Source organism: Ruditapes philippinarum, unplaced genomic scaffold (genome assembly GCF_026571515.1).
Source record: "Ruditapes philippinarum isolate M1 unplaced genomic scaffold, ASM2657151v2 ctg182_1_1_1_1, whole genome shotgun sequence".
In the NCBI taxonomy this organism is placed as follows: domain Eukaryota; kingdom Metazoa; phylum Mollusca; class Bivalvia; order Venerida; family Veneridae; genus Ruditapes; species Ruditapes philippinarum.
The window spans coordinates 138551-163356 of record NW_026863049.1 but is presented as its reverse complement, the minus strand read 5'-3'; the positions used below and the strand labels follow the sequence as shown (position 1 = coordinate 163356).

The 24806-nt window shown below is 35.8% G+C and overlaps 1 protein-coding gene across 2 annotated transcripts in view; it reads left to right on the top strand.

Annotated features, from left to right (window-relative positions):
• LOC132720987 (lysosomal alpha-glucosidase-like) overlaps positions 1–24806 on the top strand; it is a 166471-nt gene that overhangs the window by 129807 nt on the left and 11858 nt on the right. For both annotated transcript variants that reach the window (XM_060705235.1, XM_060705234.1), the window contains 3 exons: positions 1957–2105; positions 8482–8572; positions 23920–24101. In XM_060705235.1, coding sequence (XP_060561218.1) covers positions 1957–2105; positions 8482–8572; positions 23920–24101 — 422 coding nt within the window. The remainder of the gene's footprint in view (positions 1–1956; positions 2106–8481; positions 8573–23919; positions 24102–24806) is intronic.

Below are 24806 nucleotides of genomic sequence, written 5' to 3'. Positions count from 1 at the left end.
TTGATTTTCCTTATTTGTATATTGTAAAAACTTAAGAAGTCTTTTTTTTAAAAACCAAAATAGCTAGAGCTTAGATATAAAGCATGAAACATCTTCTAGTTGGTGTCTACCAAGTTTGTTCAAATAAAAGCCCTGGGGTAAAAATTGGCCTTCCCACAGGGGTCATTGTTTTTAGTCCCCTACCGGTTTAACTGGAGGGGACTTAAGGTTTACCATATGTCCTTCTGTCTGTCCGTCCGTCCATCTGTCCGTCCGTTCGTCCACAAAAACTGGATCCTGCGATAACGCAAAAGTACTAAAAATATTTTTATGAAACTTGATATATGGATAGATGGTAGTATGGAGATTATGCACGTCTTTTTCTTTTGTTCCTATATTGAAAATTCTGGTTGCTATGGCAACAAATAGGCTAAAAATATGGCAAATTTAACACATAAACTGGATCCAGTGATAACTCAAAAAGTACTAAAAATATGTTTATAAAACTTGAAATATGGGTAGATGGCAGTCTGGAGATTATGCGCATCTTTTTCTTCTCTTCCTATGTTGAAAATTCTGGTTGCTATGGCAACAAATAGTCTGAAAATATTGCAAATTTAACACATAAACTGGATCCAGTGATTACTCAAAAGTACTGAAAATATTTTTATGGGTAGATGGCAGTCTGGAAATTATGCACATATTTTTCTTTTCTTCCTATGTTGAAAATTCTGGTTGCTATGGCAAGAAATAGCCTGAATTTCAAGATTTCTGATTTAAATGTTTTAGCTTTTTCACTATAAGTTGTTTATTTCTTAAGGTGTTTACTTCAAACTTTAAATATAAGTTTCTGGTCATCAACCACATCATATGTGACAAGGTTTACAAATCTAGCACAAAAATTATCAGTATTACCGCCCTTGAACTTAGAATTTTTATGAAAAAAAATGTTGTCTTTTTTAAATAACTTCTTTATTTCCTATTTTATCTACTTCAAACTTCATATATATGTTTCTTATTATCACTCAACATTTTTGTGAAGGTTAAATACTCTAGCAAGACTTTACTCCAACTTCTTCATTCCTTATAGGATTTACTTTAAAATCCCACAATGTAATAATATGACAAGGTTGTATAAACATAATTTCCTTACTAGGCAGGGAAACTTAACACATTACTGTGATATAGACAAACTTAGAACTCAAAAGATTTAAGTTCATCATGTCATTCATTCACTGGTAAAATTAAATGGCCAATGGCCCATCAGAGTGTTGCTGGGGTTCTAACTGGTATGGGACTTATGGATTGCTTGCAATACTATGATAATTGCTTGTTCCCTTTATGTATATAGTAAAAACCTAAAAAAAATCTTCTTTTGAAAACCCCAAAGAGCTAGAGTTTAGATACTAAGCATGAAATATCTTCTAGTGAGTGTCTACCAAGTTTGTTCAAATAAAAGCCCTGGGGTCAAAATTGGCCCCTCCTGGGGGGGGGGGAGTCATAGTTTTTCCCTACATGTATATGTTTATAGTAAAAACTTTAAAAAATCTTCTTATAAAACCCCCCACAGAGCTAAGGCTTAGATATTTATCATGAAACATCTTCTAATGGGTGTCTACCAAGTTTGATCAAATAAAAGCCCTTGGTTTAAAATTGGCCTTGGCCCAGGGGCCTATATACAGGTGAGCGAATGGCCCCCTTGTTGTAACTGTTTTATTCTAAACGCAAAAGTAGAAAACCACCTTTTGTCCCGTCATACAAATACATGCATTTTCATTTAGAACCTCTCTTTGAACAATGTATGCTTCATATTTTGGCACATTTTATATTGTGTGAACTAAATTAATTGCCATATTCTGGCTTATTTTAATTTTTAACTATATTTTATTCAGTTAAAATTTTTGTTGCAATTAGCAAGACTATTGAAGATTGCTGGTACAATTAAGTTTGAAACCAGGTTTTGTTTTATTTATATAGGATCAAGATCCAGCCTCATTTGACCAAGGTACACAGAAGATAATGAAAGATGCCCTTAACCTGAGATATACTTTACTGCCATACCTGTATACATTGTTCTATAGAAGCCATGTTGATGGAAGTCCTGTTATTAGACCTTTATTCTTCCAGTAAGTACAAGTCTTAACGCTTTTTTAGCTTGACTTTTTTTTTTCTTTTTTTGAAAAAAAAAAATAGAGGTATTGTTACAGTCATGTTTCCATTGCCATTTCTGTTGTTAATCGCAAACTTGTACCTTGATCATAACTTGTTAAGTTCTAGGTGTATTGCCTTCATACCTGGCCACATTAACCCTTGGGACAAGACCTTTCAGTAGACCAGACTAATCTTGACATTCATCCATAAATGATGTTGACCTTCAAGGTCAAATGTCCAAATTTTGCTGTTTTTTGCTATAAGTGTCTATAACTTTGTTATTTTTGAATGGATTGTCTTTAAACTTGAACATAAAAATCTTTTAGGATAGCCCTTCAAATTAAACAGACAGATCATCTTTCATAAATGATCTTAACTTTAAGGTCAAAATATTAAAATTTTCAAATTTATTTGTTATTATGTCTCCCAAAATTTTTGGAAGACACATTGTTTTGCCTTCGCTGTCCTTCCGTCCGGTTGTTTGTCCATCCACATTAAGCTTGTCCGCCATTCACAGGTCAAGCTACTGGTGGGATTTCAACCAAACTTAACAGGAGTGATCAGTACCATCCCTAGTTGTGCACATCACTGGCACTTCCTGCTATGCTGCACAAAATGGCCACCAGAGTTAAAAATAGAAAAATCTTGTCCGGCCTTCACAAGTCAAACTAATGGTGGGATTTCAACCAAACTTAACAGGAGTGATCTGTACCATCCCTAGTTGTGCACATCACTGGCACTTTCTGCTATGCTGCACAAAATGGCCACCAGAGCTAAAAATAGAAAAATCTTTTACGGCCTTCACAAGTCAAACTACTTGTGGGATTTTAACCAAACTTTACAGGAGTGATCAGTACCATCCCTAGTTGTGCATATCACCTGCATGTTCTGCTTCGCTGCACAAAATGGCCGTCAGAGTTCAAAATAGAAAATTCTTGTCCGGCCTTCACAGGTGAAACTACTGGTGGGATTTTAACCAAACTTTTCAGGAGTGATCAGTACCATGGCTAGTTGTTCACATCACAAGCAGGTTCTGCTATGCTGCACAAAATGGCAAGAGCTAAAAAATAGAAAAATCTTGTCTGGCTTTCACAAGTCAAGCTACTGGTGGGATTTCAATGAAACCTCACATATATGACCTTGACCTTGAAGGTCAAAGTATTTTATTTTCACTGATTATTGCTATAATGGACTGTAACTTTGTAATTATTAATGTATTATCTTCATACTTAGACAAAAAAACATTGTACTATTGAATTTTGGTTAAGTTGTCATTTTTTTGCTTTTTATTTACGGATTTGATTAATCTGTGGTCAAAAGAACATGTTGAATAATTAAGATATCACCTTGACCTTTAAGTGACCTTGACAGTCAGATTATTGAATTTTGATTATTATGCCCCCACTTCAAAGAAGAGGGGGTATATTGCTTTGCAATTGTCGGTCCGTTGGTCCGTAGACCAAATGGTTTCCGAGTGATAACTAAAGAACCCTTAGGCCTAGGAACTTCAAACTTGGTATGGTATGGTGATTGGTCATGACCAGTAGATGACCCCTATTGATTTTGGGGTCAAGGGGTCAAAGGTCAAGGTCACATTGACCTTGTAGGTAAAATGGTTTCCGATCAATAACTAAAGAACCCTTAGGCCTAGGAACTTCAAACTTAGTTTGGTGATTGGTCTTGACCAGTAGATGACCCCTATTGATTTTTGGATCAATGGGTCAAAGGTCAAGGTCACATTGACCTTTTAGGTAAAAACTGTTTCGGATCAATAACTAAAGAACGCTTAGGCCTAGGAACTTCAAACTTGGTATGGTGATTGGTCATGACCAGTAGATGACCCCTATTGATTTTGGGGTCAAGGGGTCAAAGGTCAAGGTCACTTTGACCTTTTAGGTAAAACCGGTTTCCAATCAATAACCAAAGAACGCTTAGGCCTAGGAACATCAAACTTGGTATGGTGATTGGTCATGACCAGTAGATGACCCTTATTGATTTTGGGGTCAAAGGTCAAGGTCACATTGACCTTGTAGGTAAAAAAGGTTTCCGATCAATAACTTAAGAACGCTTAGGCCTAGGAACTTCAAACTTGGTATGATGATTGTTCATGACCAGCAGATGAACCCTATTGATTTTGGGGTAAAGGGGTCAAAGGTCAAGGTCACATTGACCTTGTAGGTAAGAATGGTTTCTGATCAATAACTAAAGAACGCTTACGCCTAGGGACTTAAAACTTGGTATGGTGATTGGTCATGACCAGTAGATGACCCCTATTGATTTTGGGGTCAAATGTCAAGGTCACATTGACCTTGTAGGTAAAAACGGTTTCCGATCAATAACTTAAGAACGGTTAGGCCTAGAAACTTCAAACTTGGTATGATGATTGGTCATGACCAGCAGATGACCCCTATTGATTTTGGGGTCAAAGGGTCAAAGGTCAAGGTCACATTGACCTTTGTAGGTAAAAACAGTTTCTGATCAATAACTAAAGAACGGTTAGGCCAAGGAACTTCAAACTTGGTATGATGATTGGTCATTCCCAGTAGATGACCCTTATTGATTTTGGGGTCAAGGGGTCAATGTCATATTGACCTTGTACTTAATGACAGTTTCTGACCAATAACTCAACAACTCAAGTTGCCTTGGTTGATATTTTTATATTAAACTAAAAATGCTTTTGGTATACACATTTGAAGGTCTTATGTAATATAACAACTTGGCTGTCATTAATGAGGCCTACATGATTCATAAAATTTATGCATATTTTATTTGGTAAGATTTTTGTAATAACTTAAATTGCTGCACACAACCTATGGGGTCACAATTATTATTACCTTGTGACTAGTCATGACCAGTAGATACTAGATAACCCTTATTAATTGTTTGTTCACTGGGTCAGAAGTCATGCATAATAACCTGATGACATGACTAATTGGCTGCCGATAGGGAGCATACATGTTTTACAAACATATCTTGTATTTTCTTAACATTGTCAATTTATGGAAAGGATTCATACTTGGACAAAACTAATGTGACTTGACAGATTTATTAAGATTAAAAAAAGGAAAACTTAACTTTTTAGCTCACCTGTCACAAAGTGAGATGGTGAGCTTTTGTGATCGCTTTTTGTCTGGCGTTCGTCCTTCAAACCCGGAGGTACTTGTGTGACTTGGAGAAAAATGGGTAACAGTTATTCTCTTTGATCCTATTCATTCCGTTTTTACTTTTGTGTCTTTTTTTAAGCCTTGTGTGACTAAAAATGGCTAAAAAGATCAAAGGAAAAGTCACATAAGTACCATTTCGTAAGTACGTTTGCTATAAACTTTTACTTTAAACAACATCTCCTCATAAACCTCTAAGCCAATTTCATCCAAACTTCACAGGAATGTTACTATGGTGGTCACCTATAAAAATTGTTCAAAGAATTTAATTCCATGCAGAACTCTGGTTGCCATGACAACTGAAAGAAAAAAATTTAAATATCTTCCTTCAAAAAACGAAAGAGCTAGAGCTGAGATATTTGGCATGAAACATCATCTAGTCAGTGTCTACCAAGTTTGTTCAAATAAAAGTCCTGGGGTCAAAATTAGCCCGGCCTAGGGGGTCATTGATTTTCCTTATTTGTGTATAGTAAAAACTTAAAGAAAACTTCTTTTAAAAAACCCAAATAGCTAGAGCTATCATATCAGGCATGAAACATCTTCTAGTGGGTGTCTACCAAGTTTGTTCAAATAAAAGCCCTTGGGTCAAAATTGGTCCCGTCCCAGGCGTCTTTTCCCTTTATTTATATTATTATAGCAAAAACCTGAAAAATCTTCTTTTAAAAAAATCCTTAGAGATAGGGCCCTGGGGTGGGGTTAAAATTGGCTCAACCCAAGGGGAGGGGGGTGTCATTGTTTTTCCCTATATGTGTATAGTAAAAACTTCAAAAATCTTTTAAAAACTCCATAGAGCTGGAGCTTAGATATTTATCATGAAACATAATAATAATAATAATAATAATAATAATAATATCTTTATTTAAAGAAGGTTACACATTAAGAACATACAATAACAATCATATATATCTTATTTCCAATGTGGCCTTCTGAAATAGAAAACAACAACAACAACAACAACAGGATATGCATAGGTAGTAAAATGAATGTATAATATATGTAATTTTTAGAATAATACAACTCATATACTTTCGACAGACACTCAACAATTTGTTTAAACATATACGTATATTGCATCATTCGTTCGTTCGTTCATATATTTATTCATTCATTCATTCACTCATTCATTCACTCATATGAACATCAAGATATGCTTTGTATTTTTCTTTAAAACATTTAAGGTTATTAACATTACGAATATTTAAAGGTATATTGTTCCAAATGTTCATGCCATAATAAGAAAATGTGTCTTTAATATAATTTGTTTTAGGTCTTGTCCATAATACAATATCTTTTCGTGACCTAGATCTTAAGTTATATATTTTGTTGTCGGATAAAATCATCAGTTCTGTCATATAAGTCGGTGCCATGTTATTTAAAGTTTTAAAAACAAGCACCGCCGTGTGGTATTTACATCTGTCAAGGAACGGTAACCAATTAAGAGTTTCGAATAGATTTATTGACGGAGATCTTTGAGGTTGCTGTAAAATGATTTTAGCAATTCGTTTTTGTAACTTACAAACATTATTTATGTTGTTTGTGTTTCCTTTACCCCATATAATACAACAATAGTCCATAATGGGCAATATATATGCATTGTAAAACAATAATTTCATATCAAAGTGCAAAAAATACGATATTTTTTTCAATAAGGCAATTTTTCCGTTAAGTTTTTTACAAACATTGTCAATTTGCAAGTGCCATTTTAAGTTGTTATCTTCTAATAGGTGTCTACCAAGTTTGTTCATATAAAAGCCCCTGGGTTATAATTTGCCACGCCCCAGGGGCTGATGTACAGGTGAGCGATTTCAGGGCCATCATGCCCTCTTGTTTTTTTTAAGCTTTGTTTAAACTGTTTATTTGTTTGCTTTAAGAAAAAAATAAAAAAGTCGAGCGTTGCCCCGTCTGCCCTTCCAGTAAGTTAAAATTAACCTTTGTTTATGCTTCCAGTAATGAAACATTTAGGGCTTTGTACTTCCATTAAATATAAGCATAAAACTTTCAAATAGGCTCAGACCTTTGTCCTTCCAGTAAGTATAAGCTCAGACCTTTGTCCTTCCAGTAAGTATAAGCTCAGACCTTTGTCCTTCCAGTAAGTATAAGCTCAGACCTTTGTCCTTCCAGTAAGTATAAGCTCAGACCTTTGTCCTTCCAGTAAGTATAAACTCAGACCTTTGTCCTTCCAGTAAGTATAAGCTCAGACCTTTGTCCTTCCAGTAATTATAAACTCAGACCTTTGTCCTTCCAGTAAGTATAAACTCAGACCTTTGTCCTTCCAGTAAGTATAAGCTCAGACCTTTGTCCTTCCAGTAAGTATAAACTCAGACCTTTGTCCTTCCAGTAAGTATAAACTCAGACCTTTGTCCTTCCAGTAAGTATAAGCTCAGACCTTTGTCCTTCCAGTAAGTATAAGCTCAGACCTTTGTCCTTCCAGTAAGTATAAACTCAGACCTTTGTCCTTCCAGTAAGTATAAACTCAGACCTTTGTCCTTCCAGTAATTATAAACTCAGACCTTTGTCCTTCAAGTAAGTTTAAGCTTAAATCTTTGTCCAAGTAAGTGTAAGCTGGGAAATTTGTCCATCCAGTAAGTATAAGCTTAGACCTTTGTCCTTCAAGTAAGTTTAAGCTTGAATCTTTGTCCAAGTAAGTGTAAGCTGGGAAATTTGTCCATCCAGTAACTATAAGCTTAGACCTTTGTCCTTCCAGTAGTATAATGTCAGACATATGTCCTTCCAGTAAGAAAAAAAGCTTAAATCTTTGTCCTTCCAGTAGGTTTAAGCCCAGACTTTTGTCCTTCCAGGAAGTATAAGCTTTAACATTCATCCTTCCAGGAAATATAAGCTGAATCCTTTGTCCTTACAGAAGGTATAAGCTGAATCCTTTGTCTTTCCAGTAAGTATTAGCTTACAAAGCAAATGGTTCTTCCCAAAATGTGGAAAAATAAAACTTTGGCATTTTTTTTCAAATGTTTTATATGAAGCATAAATTTAGAGAAGGTCTGAGGTCTTTCTCTGCCAGTAATGCTGTACCATCTCCGTATTACCTTTTCATTGTTGATGTAACCTAAATCTAACATCCCCACCCCTAGAAATATGAAAACTAATAGTAATTGAAGAATGACTTTGAATATCATGGTTTTAACTGTTCATATATTTGATATTGTGTACATCCTTGACATTATTGACATAATAGGTATCCAGTGAGCAATAACAATGTAACATACGAGACAGATGTACAGTTCATGTGGGGATCTGCTCTGCTTATAACACCTACCACTTCACAGGTATAATATCTTTAATATTACTTCATATTACCATTGCTGTTCTCCTTGTGTAAGAAAGATGCCAACATAGTGACAATAACAGTTAATTAATTCTACCTTTAGAATTAACTTCTATAATTAAAAGTTAAATTAGTTTTAATTGCAAACATTATTAGTTAATGGCACATAAGTATAATATACATGTACATTTCTCACAGGTGGCACTGTATCAGTGTTTGGACACCCTATTCTGCCCAAAACCACAGATTAAATAAAAAACAAATATTTTAAACTATAGTACTATAACTATAGTTTTGATAGTGGAATGTTTGTGCCCCCTTTTAGGGGGGGGGGAGCATTTGGATTTACCCTTGTCCATCGTCCCTCCGTCCGTTCTCTTTTGTGTCACACGTAACTCAAAAAGAATTTGACCTAGAGTCATGAAACTTAACAGGAATGTTGATCAGCATGTGTAGTTGTGCACCTGGGTATTTTCTTGTGGATTTATTTAGTATTTTTAGAGTTATTGCCCTTGACTTAGTAAAATTTTGCAATTTTCAACTTGTGTTGCATGTAACTCAAAAAGAATTTGACATAGAATCATGAAACTTTACAGGAATGTTGATCAGCATGTGTAGCTGTGCATTTGGGTACTTTCGTGTGAATTCTTAAGTATTTTTAGAGTTATTGCCCTTGACTTAGTAAACTTTTGCAATTTTCATTTTGTGTCACATGTAACTCAAAAAGGATTTGACATAGAGTCATGAAACTTTACAGGAATGTTGATCAGCATGTGTAGTTGTGCACCTGGGTATTTTCGTGTGGATTTATTTAGTATTTTTAGAGTTATTGCCCTTGACTTAGTAAAATTTTGCAATTTTCAACTTGTGTTGCATGTAACTCAAAAAGAATTTGACCTAGAGTCATGAAACTTTACAGGAATGTTGATCAGCATGTGTAGCTGTGCACCTGGGTATTTTCTTGTGGATTTATTTAGTATTTTTAGAGTTATTGCCCTTGACTTAGTAAAATTTTGCAATTTTCAACTTGTGTTGCATGTAACTCAAAAAGGATTTGACATAGAATCATGAAACTTTACAGGAATGTTGATCAGCATGTGTAGCTGTGCATTTGGTTATTTTCTTGTGGATTTATTTAGTATTTTTAGAGTTATTGCCCTTGACTTAGTAAAAGTTTGCAATTTTCAACTTGTGTCACATGTAACTCAAAAAGGATTTGACATAGAGTCATGAAACTTTACAGGAATGTTGATCAGCATGTGTTGTTGTGCACCTGGGTATTTTCGTGTGGATTTATTTAGTATTTTTAGAGAAATTGCCTTTGACTTAGTAAAGTTTTGCAATTTTCAACTTGTGTCACATGTAACTCAAAAAGGATTTGACATAGAGTCATGAAACTTTACAGGAATGTTGATCAGCATGTGTGGTTGTGCACCTGGGTATTTTTGTGTGGATTTATTTAGTATTTTTAGAGTCATTGCCATTGACTTATAAAATTTTGCAATTTTCATTTTGTGTCACATGTAACTCAAAAAGGATTTGACATAGAGTCATGAAACCTTATGGGAATGTTGCTTATCATATGTAGTTGTGCACCTTGCAGGGTTTCGCTTGTGAATTTATCCAGTATTTGTAGAGTTATTGCACTTGACTTAGTAAAAACCGTGTCATTATGTTGTGTTATTTGTTCCTTGCGGGCTTGAGTTAGAATCAACCAACTTTACAGGAATAATGATCAACATCACTAAATTACAGGAATAATGATCAACATCACTGTGAAGCTATGCACCTGGGACTTTGCATGTGGATTTTTTTTTCAGTTTTGTATGAGTTATTGCCCTTGACTTACAGTAGTATAAATTTCCAATTTTCAACTTGTTCATGCATAGCTCAAAAAGTATTTGACTTGTAGGCCTGAAAGTTTACAAGAATGTTGGTCAGCATGTGTACTTATGCACCTTGGGGTTTGCTTGTGGATTTATTTAGTATTTGTAAAGTTCTTGCCCTTTACTTAGTAAAAGATTTTTAGTTTACAACTTGTGACACATGTAGTCCAAAAAATATTTGACCTAGAGTCATAAGATTGACAGAACAGTAGCGTGTGGGGGCACCCTTGTCCTCTGGACACATTTCTAGTTTTTATGCTCCCCGAAAAATTTCGGCGGAGCATATAGTCGACGCCTTGTCTGTCTGTCCGTTGGTACGTCTGTCTGTCCGTTGTCTTGTCCGGAGCATAACTTGAAAACCATTGGAGATAATTTGTTTAAACTTCATACAGTGGTAGAGGGCATTGAGGGGGAGTGCAGTGTCAAAGAACCATGACTCTATTTTGCCTGGTTTTTGAATTATTTCCCCTTATAGAAAAATCTTGTCCGGGACATAACTCTAAAACTATAAGAGATATCAACATGAAACTTTGTAGGTGAATAGATCTCGATGGGTAGATGTGCAGTGCATAAGAACAATAACTCTTTTTGTCCTAATTTTGGAGTTATTGCCCTTTGTTATTTTAAACACTTTGAACTTTGTCCGGAACATAACTTTAAAACTATAAGAGATATCAAGATGAAACATTGTAGGTAGATAGATCTCATTGAGTAGAAGTGCAGTGCAAAAGAACCATAACTCTGTTAAGCCTCGTTTTTGAATTATCTCCCCTTTTAGAAAAATCTTGTCCAGGACATAGCTGTAAAACTATAAGAGATATCAACATGAAACTTTGTAGGTAGATATATCTCAATGGGTAGATGTGCAGTGGTGCACAAGAATCATAACTCTGACGGGCCTAATTCTGGAGTTATTGCCCTTTGTTTATTTTTACTTTTTGAAGTTGTCAGGGACATAACTTGGAAACCATAAGAGATATCAACAAGAAACTTTGTAGGTTGATTGATCACATTGATTAGAAGTGCAGTGCAAAGAACAGTAACCCTGCCTTGCCTAATTTTGGAATTATTGCACTTTGAACTTTTTCCAGGGACATAACTCTGAAACTACAAGAGGTGTACTTTCCTGTGTCCAAAACCTATTCGGGGAGCATCACCCGGCTCAAACCAGGCTCTTGTTTATTTAATCAGTAATCTAACAGTAAGCTTAAGAGTGTTATATTTTCTATGCCACCGCAGCATCTGCGATGCGGTGGCATATAGCCATTCACCTGTGTGTGTGTTTGTGTGTGTGTGTTCTATAGATTATATAGTGAACTTAAAAAATCTACATGTGAAAAACCACTAGTCCAATTTCAACCAAACTTGGCAGGATTGATTCTTGGGTGAAGGGCTTCCAAAGTTGTTCAAAGAATTTCATTCCATAAGGAAATCTGGTTGCCATGGCAACCAAAAGGAATTATAAGAATAAATTTAAAAAATCTTCTTGTAAAGACCCAAAAAGCCTAGAGCTTAGATATTTTGCATAAGGCATTGTCTGGTAGACCTGTACCAAGATTGTTCCAATTGTAGCCCTGGGGTCAAAATCGGCCCCGCCCCGGGGGGTCATTGATTTTCACTATATGTACATATAGTAAAAACTTAAAATACCTTCTTGTAAAGACCCAAAAAACCTAGAGCTTAGATATTTTGCATAAGGCATTGTCTGGTCAACCCATACCAAGATTTTCAAATTATAGCCCCCGCCCCGGGGGTCATTGATTTTCAATATATACATATAGTAAAAAATCAAAAAATCTTATTATGCTCCCCCAAAAATTTCGGGGGAGCATATAGTCGTCGGGTTGTCCGTCAGTCCGTCCGTCCGTCAGTCAGTCCGAGCAAACATTTGATTATTATGAGCTTCATTCCGTAGTTAAATAAAGAACAAAAACTCATAAAATTCAAATTAAGAGCTATTTTTTTGTTTTTATGAGCTTATTTTGCTTATGGACGTTGGTCCAGGTGGTGTTTATGAGCTGATTTGCCTCATAAACATCAAAAGTTGGTAAGTTCGTCCGTACATACGTCCCGAATTCGTGTCCGGCCCATTACTTTGTTATTTGAAGTCGGATTTTAAAACTATTTCACAGAAATGATCACCATATTGAGACGACGTGTCGCGCGCAACATTTGGCTCGCTACCTTGAAGGTCAAGGTCACAGCATGACCTTGCAGCAAAATCATGTCCGGCCCATAACTTTGTTATTTGAAGTCTGATTTTAAAAATATTTCACAGAAATGATCACCATATTGAGACGACGTGTCGCGTGCAACATTTGGGTCGCTTCCTTGAAGGTCAAGGTCACAGCATGACCTTGCAGCAAAATCGTGTTCGGCTCAAAACTTTGTTATTTGAAGTCGGATTTTAAAAATATTTCACAGAAATGATCACCATATTGAGACGACGTGTCGCGTGCAACATTTGGGTCGCTTCCTTGAAGGTCAAGGTCACAGCATGACCTTGCAGCAAAATCGTGTCCGGCCCATAACATTGTTATTTGAAGTCGGATTTTAAAAATATTTCACAGAAATGATCATCATATTGAGATGACGTGTTGCACGCAACATTTAGGTCGCTTACTTGAAGGTCAAGGTCACAGCATGACCTTGCAGCAAAATGGTGTCCGGCCCATAACTTCGTTATTTGAAGTCGGATTTTAAAAATATTTCACAGATATGATCATCATATTGAGATGACGTGTCGCGCGCAACATTTGGGTCGCTTCCTTGAAGGTCAATGTCACATCATGACCTTGCAGCAAAATTGTGTCCGGCCCATAACTTCGTTATTTGAAGTCAGCTTTTAAAACTATTTCACAGAAATGATCACCATATTTAGATGACGTGTCACGTGCAACATTTGGGTTGTTACCTTGAAGGTCTAGGTCACAGCATAACCATGCAGCAAAATTGTGTCTGGCACATAACTTCATTTTTTTGTCGGATTTTACAACTATTTCACAGATATGATCACCATAATGAGACAATGTATCGCGGGCAATATTTTGGTCGCTACCTTGAAGGTCAAGGTCACGGCATAACCTTGTTTCAAAATCGTGTCCCGCCCATAACTTTGTTACTTGAAGTCGGATTTAACAACTATTTCACAGAAATGATCACCATATTAAATCGACATGTAGCATGCAGCATTTGGGTTGCTACCTTGAAGGTCAAGGTCACAGCATGACCTTGCAGCAAAATCATGTCCGGCCCATAACTTTGTTATTTGAAGTTGGATTTTACAACTATTTCACAAAAATGATCACCATATTGAGACAATGTGTCGTGCACAACATTTGGGTTATTTTTACACTTTGAACTTTGTCTGTGACATAACTCTGACACTACAAGAGGTATACCTTCCTGTGTCCAAAACCTATTCGGGAAGCATCACCCGGTTCAACCGGCTCTTGTTGTCTGAAGGTACAAGGCTTAGAGCTTTAATATTTGTTAAATGATATCATCTATAGGTACTCATCCAAAGTTGTTCAAATTTTGCCTCTAGTGTCAAAATTAGCCCCGCCCCGGGGGCCATAGGTTTTCCTTATATTGTATATAGTAAAAACTTAAAAAATCATCTTCTCTAAATTTACAAATGCTAGAGTTAAGATATTTTGCATGAAACATTGTGTAGTGAACCTCTAGCAAGATTGTACAAATTATAGCCCTGGGGTCAAAATTGGCCCCATCCCCAGGGGTCATTGATTTTCACAATGTACATATAGTAAAAAATTTTAAAAAATCTTCTTGCCTGAAGGTACAAGGCTTAGAGCTTTGATATTTGGTATATAATATCACCTATTGGTCCTCTACTAAAGTTGTTTTAATTATGCCCCAAGTGTTAAAATTGCCCTGCCCCAGAGGCGATAGTTTTCCCTATATGAATAAAGTAAAAACTTGAAAATCTTCTTCTCTGAATTGACAAAGGCTAGAGATTAAATATATGGCATGAGACTTTGCGAAGTGAACCTCTACCAAGATTGTTCAAATTATAGCCCTGGGGTCAAAATTGGTTCCGCCCTGGGGGGTCATTGATTTTCATTATGTACATATAGTAAAAAAATAAAAAAATATTTTTGTCTGAAGGTACAAGGCATAGAGCGTTGATGTTTGCTATATAAAATCATCTATAGATCCTCTACCAAAGTTGTTCAAGTTGTAAAAACAGAAAATAAAACAAATGTTTTTCTGAATGGGAGAAAGCTACAGCTTAGATATTTGACTTGAAATGTTGTTTGGTAAACTTGTAGTAAGATTGTTTTGAATTAAACCCTGGGTCAAAATTTTGCCGTGCCCAAGGGGATAGTGACCTACTTTCTTGCCCTTTGATGTACAGCAATGAAATTTTGACAATGAGCATAGTTTTAGGTTTAAAATTGAACTTTGATATCAGATGACCTAGATTTTGATGTTGTGACCTACTTCCTTGTCCTTTGATGTACAGCTATGAAATTTGAACCATGTGCACAGATTAAGCTGTAAAGTGAACTTTGATATCAGCTGACCTAGATTTTGACAAAGTCTTTTATTGGATTAACAATTGATTTAACCACTAATCTGATAATAAGAATTAGATAGGTCAGGGATCTATGCATTATGACAATCTTCAATTGTATAGGAACAAAAAATATCTGTTCCTACACTACTATTTAGTGTTGTATTAATGCGCTGGCATAGCATTTTTCTCAAATGCAATTTTGTTTCAGGGTTGTAGCAGAGGTCCAGGGTTGGGGTGGAGTGTCCAAACACCTGTGACATTTCTATGGAATCTATGTATCATAAAATTGAAAGGTTAAATAAATGCATACGGGTATACATTTCTGGCAGTAAAACAAGTCTATGTTTTTTGTCTACCATCTAACAAGTGTAGTTTATATCAATCAATATCTAAGTTTGTCAAAATTGATGTTTAAAAAAAATCAAATAAAAACTATTTTACTTGTTCTGACATAATATTGAGTGAAAAGTCCAATCTATGTTAACATACTTATAATTGGTTATAGGGCGTATCAAAAGTTTGTTTTACTCAATATTATTAGCTACTTCAGTATACATGTATTTGTTATCCGGCAAAAATGTTATAAATCTAGCTAAATTCAAATGAAGTTGTCTTGAAGTTCTGCTTTTAAGTTTCCAAAATTCTGTTTTTAGTCTCTTTTATTGTTAAAACGAAATTAAAATATAAGTAAACAAAATCCACTATACAATCTTCTTCTTATTTTATTATTACAAAGTTTAGGGATGAGTTATTGCAATCAAACTTGGTATAGAGCAACTATATGTGGAAACCATGGTTGGTATTGTTTTTGGACCCCCTAGAGTCAAGGTCACTGTAAATAAAAATAGAAAAATGGTATTCGGATGATAACTAGTTTTATCAATGAGATATTATAATAAAACTTGGTATTTAGCAAGTTTATGTGAGAGACCTTGCTTGGGATTGCTTTTTGGTCAAGGTCAATGTCACTGCTACTAGAAAAAAGAAAAGTGGTTTCTGGACGCTAACTAAGTTAGGAATGAACTTCTGTAATAAAACTTTGCATTTAGCAAGTTTATAAAGAGACCTAGCTTAGGATTGTTGTTGTCTTAGTGGAAAGCAGTGGAAAACAGTTGTAATATAGTCTTCAATCATTTTTAGCTCACCTGTCACAAAGTGACAAGGTCACAATTAATCCAGCGTCCATCCATCCCCAAACTTTAACTTTAAATGACATCTCCTCATAAACTGCTAAAACCAATTTCATCCAAACTTCACAGGAATGTTCCGTTAGTGGTGAAAATTGTTCAAAGAATTCAATTCCATACAGAACTCTGGTTGCTGAAAGAAAATACTTAAAAAATCTTTTCTTTTAAAAAATCCAAAGAGCTAGAGCTTAAATATTTGGCATGAAACAGGTTCTAGTGAGTGTCTACCAAGTTTGTTCAAATAAAATCCCTGGGGTCATTGATATTTATGCCATCGCAGCGGTGGCATATAGCGATTCACCTGTGTGTGTGTTTGTATGTATGTATATTTGTGTGTTTTATTGATTATATAGTGAACTTATAAAATCTTTTTGTGAAAAACCACTTGTCCAATTTCAACCAAACTTGGCAGGATTGATCCTTGGGTGAAGGGCTTCCAAAGTTGTTCAAAGAATTCCATTCCATGAAGAAATCTGGTTGCCATGGCAACCAAAAGGAATTATAAGAATAAATTTAAAAAATCTTCTTGTAAAGACCGACAAGGCCTAGAGCATAGATATTTTGCATAAGGCATTGTCTGCTAGAGCTCTAGCAAGATTGTTCAAATAATAGCCCTGGGGTCAAAATTGGCCCCGCCCCAGGGGTCATTGATTTTCACTATATGTACATATAGTAAAACTTAAAATACCTTCTTGTCTGAAGGTACAAGGCTTAGAGCTTTGATATTTGGTATATGATATCATCTATAGGTACTTTACCAAAGTTGTTCAAATTTTGCCTCTTGTTTCAAAATAAACCCCGCCTCGGGGTCATAGATTTTCCTTAAATGTATATAGTAAAAACTTTTTAAAAAATCATCTTCTCGAAATTGACAAAGGCTAGAGGTTAGATATTTTGCATGAAACATTGTGTAGTGAACCTCTAGCAAGATTGTTCAAATTATAGCCCTGGGGTCAAAACTGGCCCCGCCCCGGGGGTCATTGATTTTCACTATGTACAAATAGTATAAAATTAGAAAATCTTGTCTGAAGGTACAAGGTTTATAGCTTTGATATTGTTATATGATATCATCTATAGGTACTCTACCAAAGTTGTTCAAATTTTGCCTCTAGTGTCAAAATTAGCCCCGCCCCGGGGGTCATAGGTTTACCTTATATGTATATAGTAAAAATTAACAAAGGCTAGAGGTTAGATATTTTGCATGAAACATTGTGTAGTGAACCTCTAGCAAGATTGTTCAAATTATAGCCCTGGGGTCATTGATTTTCAATCACTATGTACATATAGTAAAAAATTAAAATACCTTCTTGTCTGAAGGTACAAGGGTTAGTCCTTTGATATTTTTTATATAATATCATTTATGGGTCCTCTAAGTTTTTAGCTCACCTTGAGCACAAAGTGCTCAAGGGTGAGCTTCTGTCATCACTCTGCGTGCGTTGTGCGTCCGTGCGTCCTTCAAAAAATGGCGTCAAACTTTTCAAACAACATCTCCACCTAAACCACATGGCCAATTGCAACAAAACTTTACAGAAATGATCCTTAGGTCGACCCCTTTCAAAGTTGTTCAAAAATTTAAATTCCATTAAAAACTTTGGTTGCCATGGAAACCAATAGGAAAAACTTAAAAAATCTTCTTTTAAAAAACCCAAAGAGCTAGAGCTTAGATATTTGGCATAAAACATCTTCTAATGAGTGTCTACCAAGTTTGTTCAAATCAAAGCCCTAGGGTCAAAATTGGCCCCGCCCCAGGGGGTCATTGATTTTCCCTATATGCATATAGTAAAAACTTAAAAAACTTCTTTTAAAGAACTCAAAGAGCTAGAGCTAATATATTTAGCATCAAACATGTTCTAATGGGTGTCTACCAAGTTTGTTCAAATAAAAGCCCTGGGGTCAAAATTGGCCCCGCCCCGGGGGTTATAGATTTTCCTTATATGTGTATAGCAAAAACTTAAAAAGTCTTCTTTGAAAAAACCCAAATAGCTGGAGTTTAGATATTAAGCATGAAACATCTTCTAGTGAGTGTCTACCAAGTTTGTTCAAATAAAAGCCCTGGGGTCAAAATTGGCCCCGCCCCAGGGGGTCTTTGATTTTCCCTATATGCATATAGTAAAAACTTAAAAAATCTTCTTTTAAAGAACCCAAAGAGCTAGAGCTAAGATATTTAGCATGAAACATCTTCTAATGAGTGTCTACCAAGTTTGTTCAAATAAAAGCCCTAGGGTCAAAATTGGCCCCGCCCCAGGGGGTCATTCATTTTCCCTATATGCATATAGTAAAAACTTAAAAAATCTTCTTTTAAAGAACTCAAAGAGCTATAGCTAAGATATTTAGCATGAAACATGTTCTAATGGGTGTCTACCAAGTTTGTTCAAATAAAAGCCCTGGGGTCAAAATTGGCCCCGTTCCAGGGGGTCATTGATTTTCCTTATATGTGTATAGCAAAAAACTTAAAAATCTTCTTTGAAAAAACCCAAATAGCTGGAGTTTAGATATTAAGCATGAAACATCTTCTAGTGAGTGTCTACAAAGTTTGTTCAAATAAAAGCCCTGGGGTCAAAATTGGCCCCGCCCCGGGGGTCATTGATTTTCCTTATATGACAGTGTATAGCAAAAACTTAAAAATCTTCTTTGAAAAAAACCCAGATAGCTAGAGTTTAGATATTAAGCATGAAACATCTTCTAGTGAGTGTCTACCAAGTTTGTTCAAATAAAAGCCCTGGGGTCAAAATTGGCCCCGCCCCAGGGTGTCTTTGATTTTCCCTATATGCATATAGTAAAAACTTAAAAAAAATCTTCTTTTAAAGAACTCAAAGAGCTAGAGCTAAGATATTTAGCATGAAACATGTTCTAATGGGTGTCTACCAAGTTTGTTCAAATAAAAGCCCTGGGGTCAAAATTGGCCCCGCCCCAGGGGGTCATTGATTTTCCTTATATGTGTATAGCAAAAACTTAAAAAATCTTTTTTGAAAAAACCCAAATAGCTGGAGTTTAGATATTAAGCATGAAACATCTTCTAGTGAGTGTCTACAAAGTTTGTTCAAATAAAAGCCCTGGGGTCAAAACTGGCCCCGCCCCAGGGGTGTCATTGTTTTTAACTATATGTGTATAGTAAAAAACTTAAAAAATCTTCTTTTAAAAAACCCAATGAGCTAGAGTTTAGATGTTTAGCATGAAACATCTTCTTATTGGTGTCTACCAAGTTTGTTCTAATAAAAGCCCCTGGATTAAAATTGGCCCTGAGGGGGGGGGGTCGGGGACGAGTAGATCATTGTTTTTCATTATATGTGTGTAGTAAAAACTTAACATTGTGAAACATCTTCTAATTGGTGTCTTCTAAGTTTGTTCAAATAAAAGCCCTGGGGTTTAAACTGGCCCCGCTCCGGGTGCCTTTATACAGGTGAGCGACCTCAGGGCCATCATGGCCCTCTTGTTTAAATTATGCCATTAGTGTTAAAATTGCCCTGCCCAAGAGACGATAGCTTTCCTTATATGTATATAGTAAAAGCTAGAAAAATGTTCTTCTCTGAATTGACAATGCTAGAGGTTAGATATTTGGCATGAGACTTTGCGAAGTGAACCTCTACCAAGATTGTTCAAATTATATCCCTGGTGTCAAAATTGGCCCCTCCCCGGGGTCATTGATTTTCAGAATGTACATATAGTAAAAAATTCAAAAATCTTCTTGTCTGAAGGTACAAGGCTAAGAGCTTTGATGTTGGGTTATAATATCACCCATAGGTCCTCTACCAAAGTTGTTGAAATTTTTCCCCTGGTGACAAAATTGGCCCTGCCTGGGGGCATTGATTTTCATTATGTACACATAGTAAAAACAGAAACTAAAACGAATGTTTTCTGAATTGGAGAAAGCTACAGCTTAGATATTTGACATGAAATGTTGTTTAGTGGATCTGTATCAAGATTGTTTGAATTAAAGCCTTGGGTCAAAATTTTGCCTTGTCCAAGGGGACAGTGACCTACTTTCTTGTCCTTTGATGTAGAGCCATGAAATTTTTACTATGTGCACAGATTAAGATGTAAAGTGAACTTTGATATCAGCTGGCCTAGATTTTGACAAAGTGTCTTATTGTGTTGTCCTTTGATGTACAGTCATGGAATTTTGGCCATGTGAAATATAACCTTCACCACCAAATTCACTAGACTCTACTGCATTGATAGATTCCTACTCTGATCTTTTATTTGAATAACAATAACAAAAAATTCTGTTCCTACATTACTATTAAGTGTTGTATTACTGCGGTGGCATAGCATTTTTCACAAATGCAATCTTGTTCTTCTATGTAAATTTCTTTTGCAACTGTTGTTTTCCCTAAGCAATAGCAACCAGTAATGATTTTACACATGCACTATTTCAGATACAAATATGAACTATGTGATATCAGTTTAAGTTTTAGATTTAGATTCTTGCCTCTGACAGGGTTTGAACCCACGCGGTCAGCAATCCTTAGATTACTAGTCCGAGGCGTTAATCACACGATCACACAGCTGCTCTTGTTATATTTGAGAACACTAGAAAATGTCAACAAAAGTTCCCTCAAAGATTATTGATACACTACTAATAGATATTATCCAGAACTCTGCTAATGTGGGTTTTACCCAGCTAATCTGTAGGTACATAAAAACTTTAACTGTTGCATTACCTGTCAAAATAGATTAGTCAACCTGTGTGGCTTTTTATACCCCCGCACAACGAAGTTGTAAGGGGGGTATACTGGAATCAGCTTATCCGTCCGTACGACCCAGAGGTACTTGTGTGACATGGAGAACAATGGGTAACAGTATATTCTCTTTGATCCTATTCATTCCGTTTTTACTTGTGTGTCTTTTTTTAAGCCTTGCGTGACTAAAATGGCCAAAAAGATCAAAGGAAAAGTCACAGAAGTACCATCTTCTCCTCGTCCGGCCGTCCGTTGGTTTTTTCTTGTTCACCCAATAAGATTCCTTTTACCCACAGTCTTCATATTTGGTATTTAGATGGCTATGATTAGTAGATGATCCCTATTGATTTTGAGGTCACTGGGTCAAAGGTCACAGGGGCCTTCACTTCAAAAAGCTTGTCCCCCAAATAACTTAAGATTCCTTTGACCCACAGTCTTTATATATGGCATGGAGGTTAGCCATGATTAATAGATGACCCCTTTTGATTTTGAGGTCAAAGGTAAAGGTCACAGCGGCTTTGACTTGAAAAAGCTTGTCCACCCAATAACTTAAGATTCCTTTGACTTACAGTCTTGATATTTGGTATTTAGATTGGTCATGGTTAGTTGATATTCCCTATTGATTTTGAGGTCACTTGGTCAAAGGTCAAGGTCACAAGGGCCTTGACTTAAAAAACTTGTCTGCCCAATAACTTAGATTCCTTTGACCAGAAGTCTTCATGTTTGGCATGGAGGTTAGTCATGATAAGTAAGTGACCCCTATTGATTTTGAGGTCTCTGGGTCAAAGGTCAAGGTCACAGGGACTTTGACTTCAAAAAGTTTGTCCGTCCAATTATTTAAGAAACATTTGATCCACAGTCTTTATATTTGGCATGGAGGTTAGGTATGATTAGTAGATGACCCCTATTGATTTTGAGGTCACTAGGTCAAAGGTCAAGGTCACAGGGATTTTGACTTCAAAAAGTTTGTCTGCCCAATCATTTAAGAAACCTTTGATCCAAAGTGTTAATAATTGGCATAGAGGTTGATCATGACCATTAGGTGACCCCTTTTGATTTTGAAGTCACTGGGTTAAAGGTCAAGGTTACAGGAGCCTTGACTAAAAAAGCATGTTTGCTCAATTGCTTAAGAATGCTTTGGTCAACAGTCTTGAAGACATATTTGGTATTGAGGTTGTTTATGACAAGGTCACAGGGATTTTACTATAATATGCTTGTCTGCTCAAATGCTTAAGAATGCCTGTCCGCATTGTATTGATTTTGACATTTTCACATTTGAAGCATGTAGAATACATAACTTAGCAATGCACTAGCTTAGTAACCTCAGATTTGGCAGGTAGTTTGTCCTTGAGCTCTAAATGGCCACAGTTGATTCTGACAAAGTGGTATGCGGGGGTATTTATGCCATGACAGTGGCATTTCTAGTTGGGTCAGAAGGTCAAGGGTCAAGGTCACTATTACCTTAAAACAGAAAACATTTTCCGAAGCATAACTTAAGTTCCAGTTGGCCCACATTATTCAAACTTCATAGGATGATTGTCCATATTGGGTAAAAGACTCCTACTGATTTCCTGATCACAAGGTCAAGGTCACTATTACCTTAAAACTGAAAACAATTTCTGGAGCATAACTAAAGTTTCATTTGGCCCACAATATTTAAACTTCATAGGATTTTGTCCATATTGGGTAGAAGATCCCTATCGATTTTGGGATCAAAATGTCAAAGCTCAAGGTCACTATTGCCTTAAAACTGAAGAAAACAGTTTCCAGAGCATAACTTAAGTTCCATTTGGCCCACAATATTCAGACTTCATAGGATGATTGTCCATATTGGGTAGAAGACCCCTATTGATTTTGGGATCAGAAGGTCAAAGGTCAAGTTTAATACTATTTTATTGCATATATAAATAAACATCAATTCATTTACATTAACAAAATAACACAATATACAAAAGGGTTGGGCCAAAAGTTTTTACAACATTATCGTAGGCCCTTCCCTGGGGTCAAAGGTTCCTGTCAAAGGTCAAGGTCACTATTACCTTAAAACTGAAAACAGTTTCAGAAACATAACTTAAGTTCCATTTGGCTGACAATATTCAAAGTTCATAGGATGATTGTCCATATTGGGTAGTGGACCCCTATTGATTTTGGGGTTACAAGGACAAAGGTCAAGGTCACTATTACCTTAAAACTGAAAACAGTTTCCGGAGCATAACTCAAGTTCCATTTGGCCCACAGTGTTCAAACTTCATAGGATGATTATCAATATTGGGTAGAAGACCCCTATTGATTTTGGGGTCACAAGATCAAAGGTCAAGGTCACCATTCCCTTAAAACAGAAACAGTTTCCGCTCAATAACTTAAGTATTAATCAACCTACAGCTGTAAAATTTTATAGGATGAACAGCTAAGTCCAATACATGATCCCTACTGATTTTAGGATCATAAGGTCAAAGGTCAGGGTCACAATGATCTTAACACTGAAAATGTTGCTTTCTGGAGCATAAAACAAGTTCCATTTGGCTTACAGTGTTCAAACTTCATAGAATGATTGCCTATATATATTGAATAGAAGATCCATATATATATTGGGATCACAAAGTCAAAGGTCAATATCAAATGATCTTAATATTGTTAACAGTTTTACAACTGTCAAACTTCATAGGATGATCACTTATATTGAGTACATTAATTATATGCCCTAAGAAATTTGCTTATATTATGTTATACCCCTGGCGTCTTTCTGTCCATCCGTCGTAGCATTTTACTTAAAATATAACAACTTGATGGTGGTGCTTTGGAAACAGCAACTGTATATATATGAAGGTTCTTCAGCTATAAAGGAGAATTGCCTTTTGAAGGAGGTAATACTTTATTTAATTCCCATGTCTTACAAATGCTTCATCCTTACTAAAAAAATATAATGCTCTATAGCGGTGCTCTTGTATACATATATATATGTAATGGTCCATCTGCTCTTTCAGGCACTGAGAGTACATGTTTCATCACTGATTCTTATATACAGGACAATAATATCTGGCCTTTCCTTTTTCTAGAATACTTATAAAGGTCGAGGCTACCTACCAAAAGATCGTTGGTTTGACTGGTTTAATCATTCATTTATTGACTCACCAGGTCATTATATAATGTTTGACCTTCCAATGGAACACATTAACCTTCAATTGCGTGGAGGGTCCATTATTCCTCTACAAAAGCCAAATGTCACTACTACTATGGCGTAAGTATTATACTGAGAATATACATGCATATTAAGCATGTTACTTTTGTTTTTAACTCTCCTGAGCACAAAATGCTCAAGGTAAGCTTTTGTGATCACAATTTGTATAGCGTCCATCGTCCGTCAGTGCATCCGTGCGACCGTTGTCAACTTATTATAAAAACCACTTCTTCTCAGAAACCACTAGACCAAATGTGATTAAATTTGCTTGGGATATTTCTACCATGAAGCTCTACTAAAATTGTTCAAATTGTTCTGCTCAGTTGAAAGTCTGGGTCAGGAGGGCTAAAAATAGATTTTTGAAACAAATTGTTTCACTCATAACATGTATGACAATGTTCATAAATCTAAGCATCTTTATTTCAAGAGTTATCTCCTCTTTAATAATTTTGCTTTAAAAAATGTTATATTTTGGTAACAGGGATGTTAAAAAAATAACTTTAAAGTCTCCTTCAGTCTGTTTGTCTGTTACTGTTCATAAAAACTGTTCCTGAGGTCACTTTTAAAGATTTTAAAAAGTTGAACATTAGTTATACTTATTCATCCTGAGAAAATTGGACCTTTTGATTATCTGTGTATAAACATAATTTCCTTACTAGGCAGGGAAACTTAACACATTACTATGATACAGACAAACTTAGAACTCAAAAGATTTAAGTTCATTCATGTCATTCATTCATTCAATGGTATAATTTAATAGCCAAT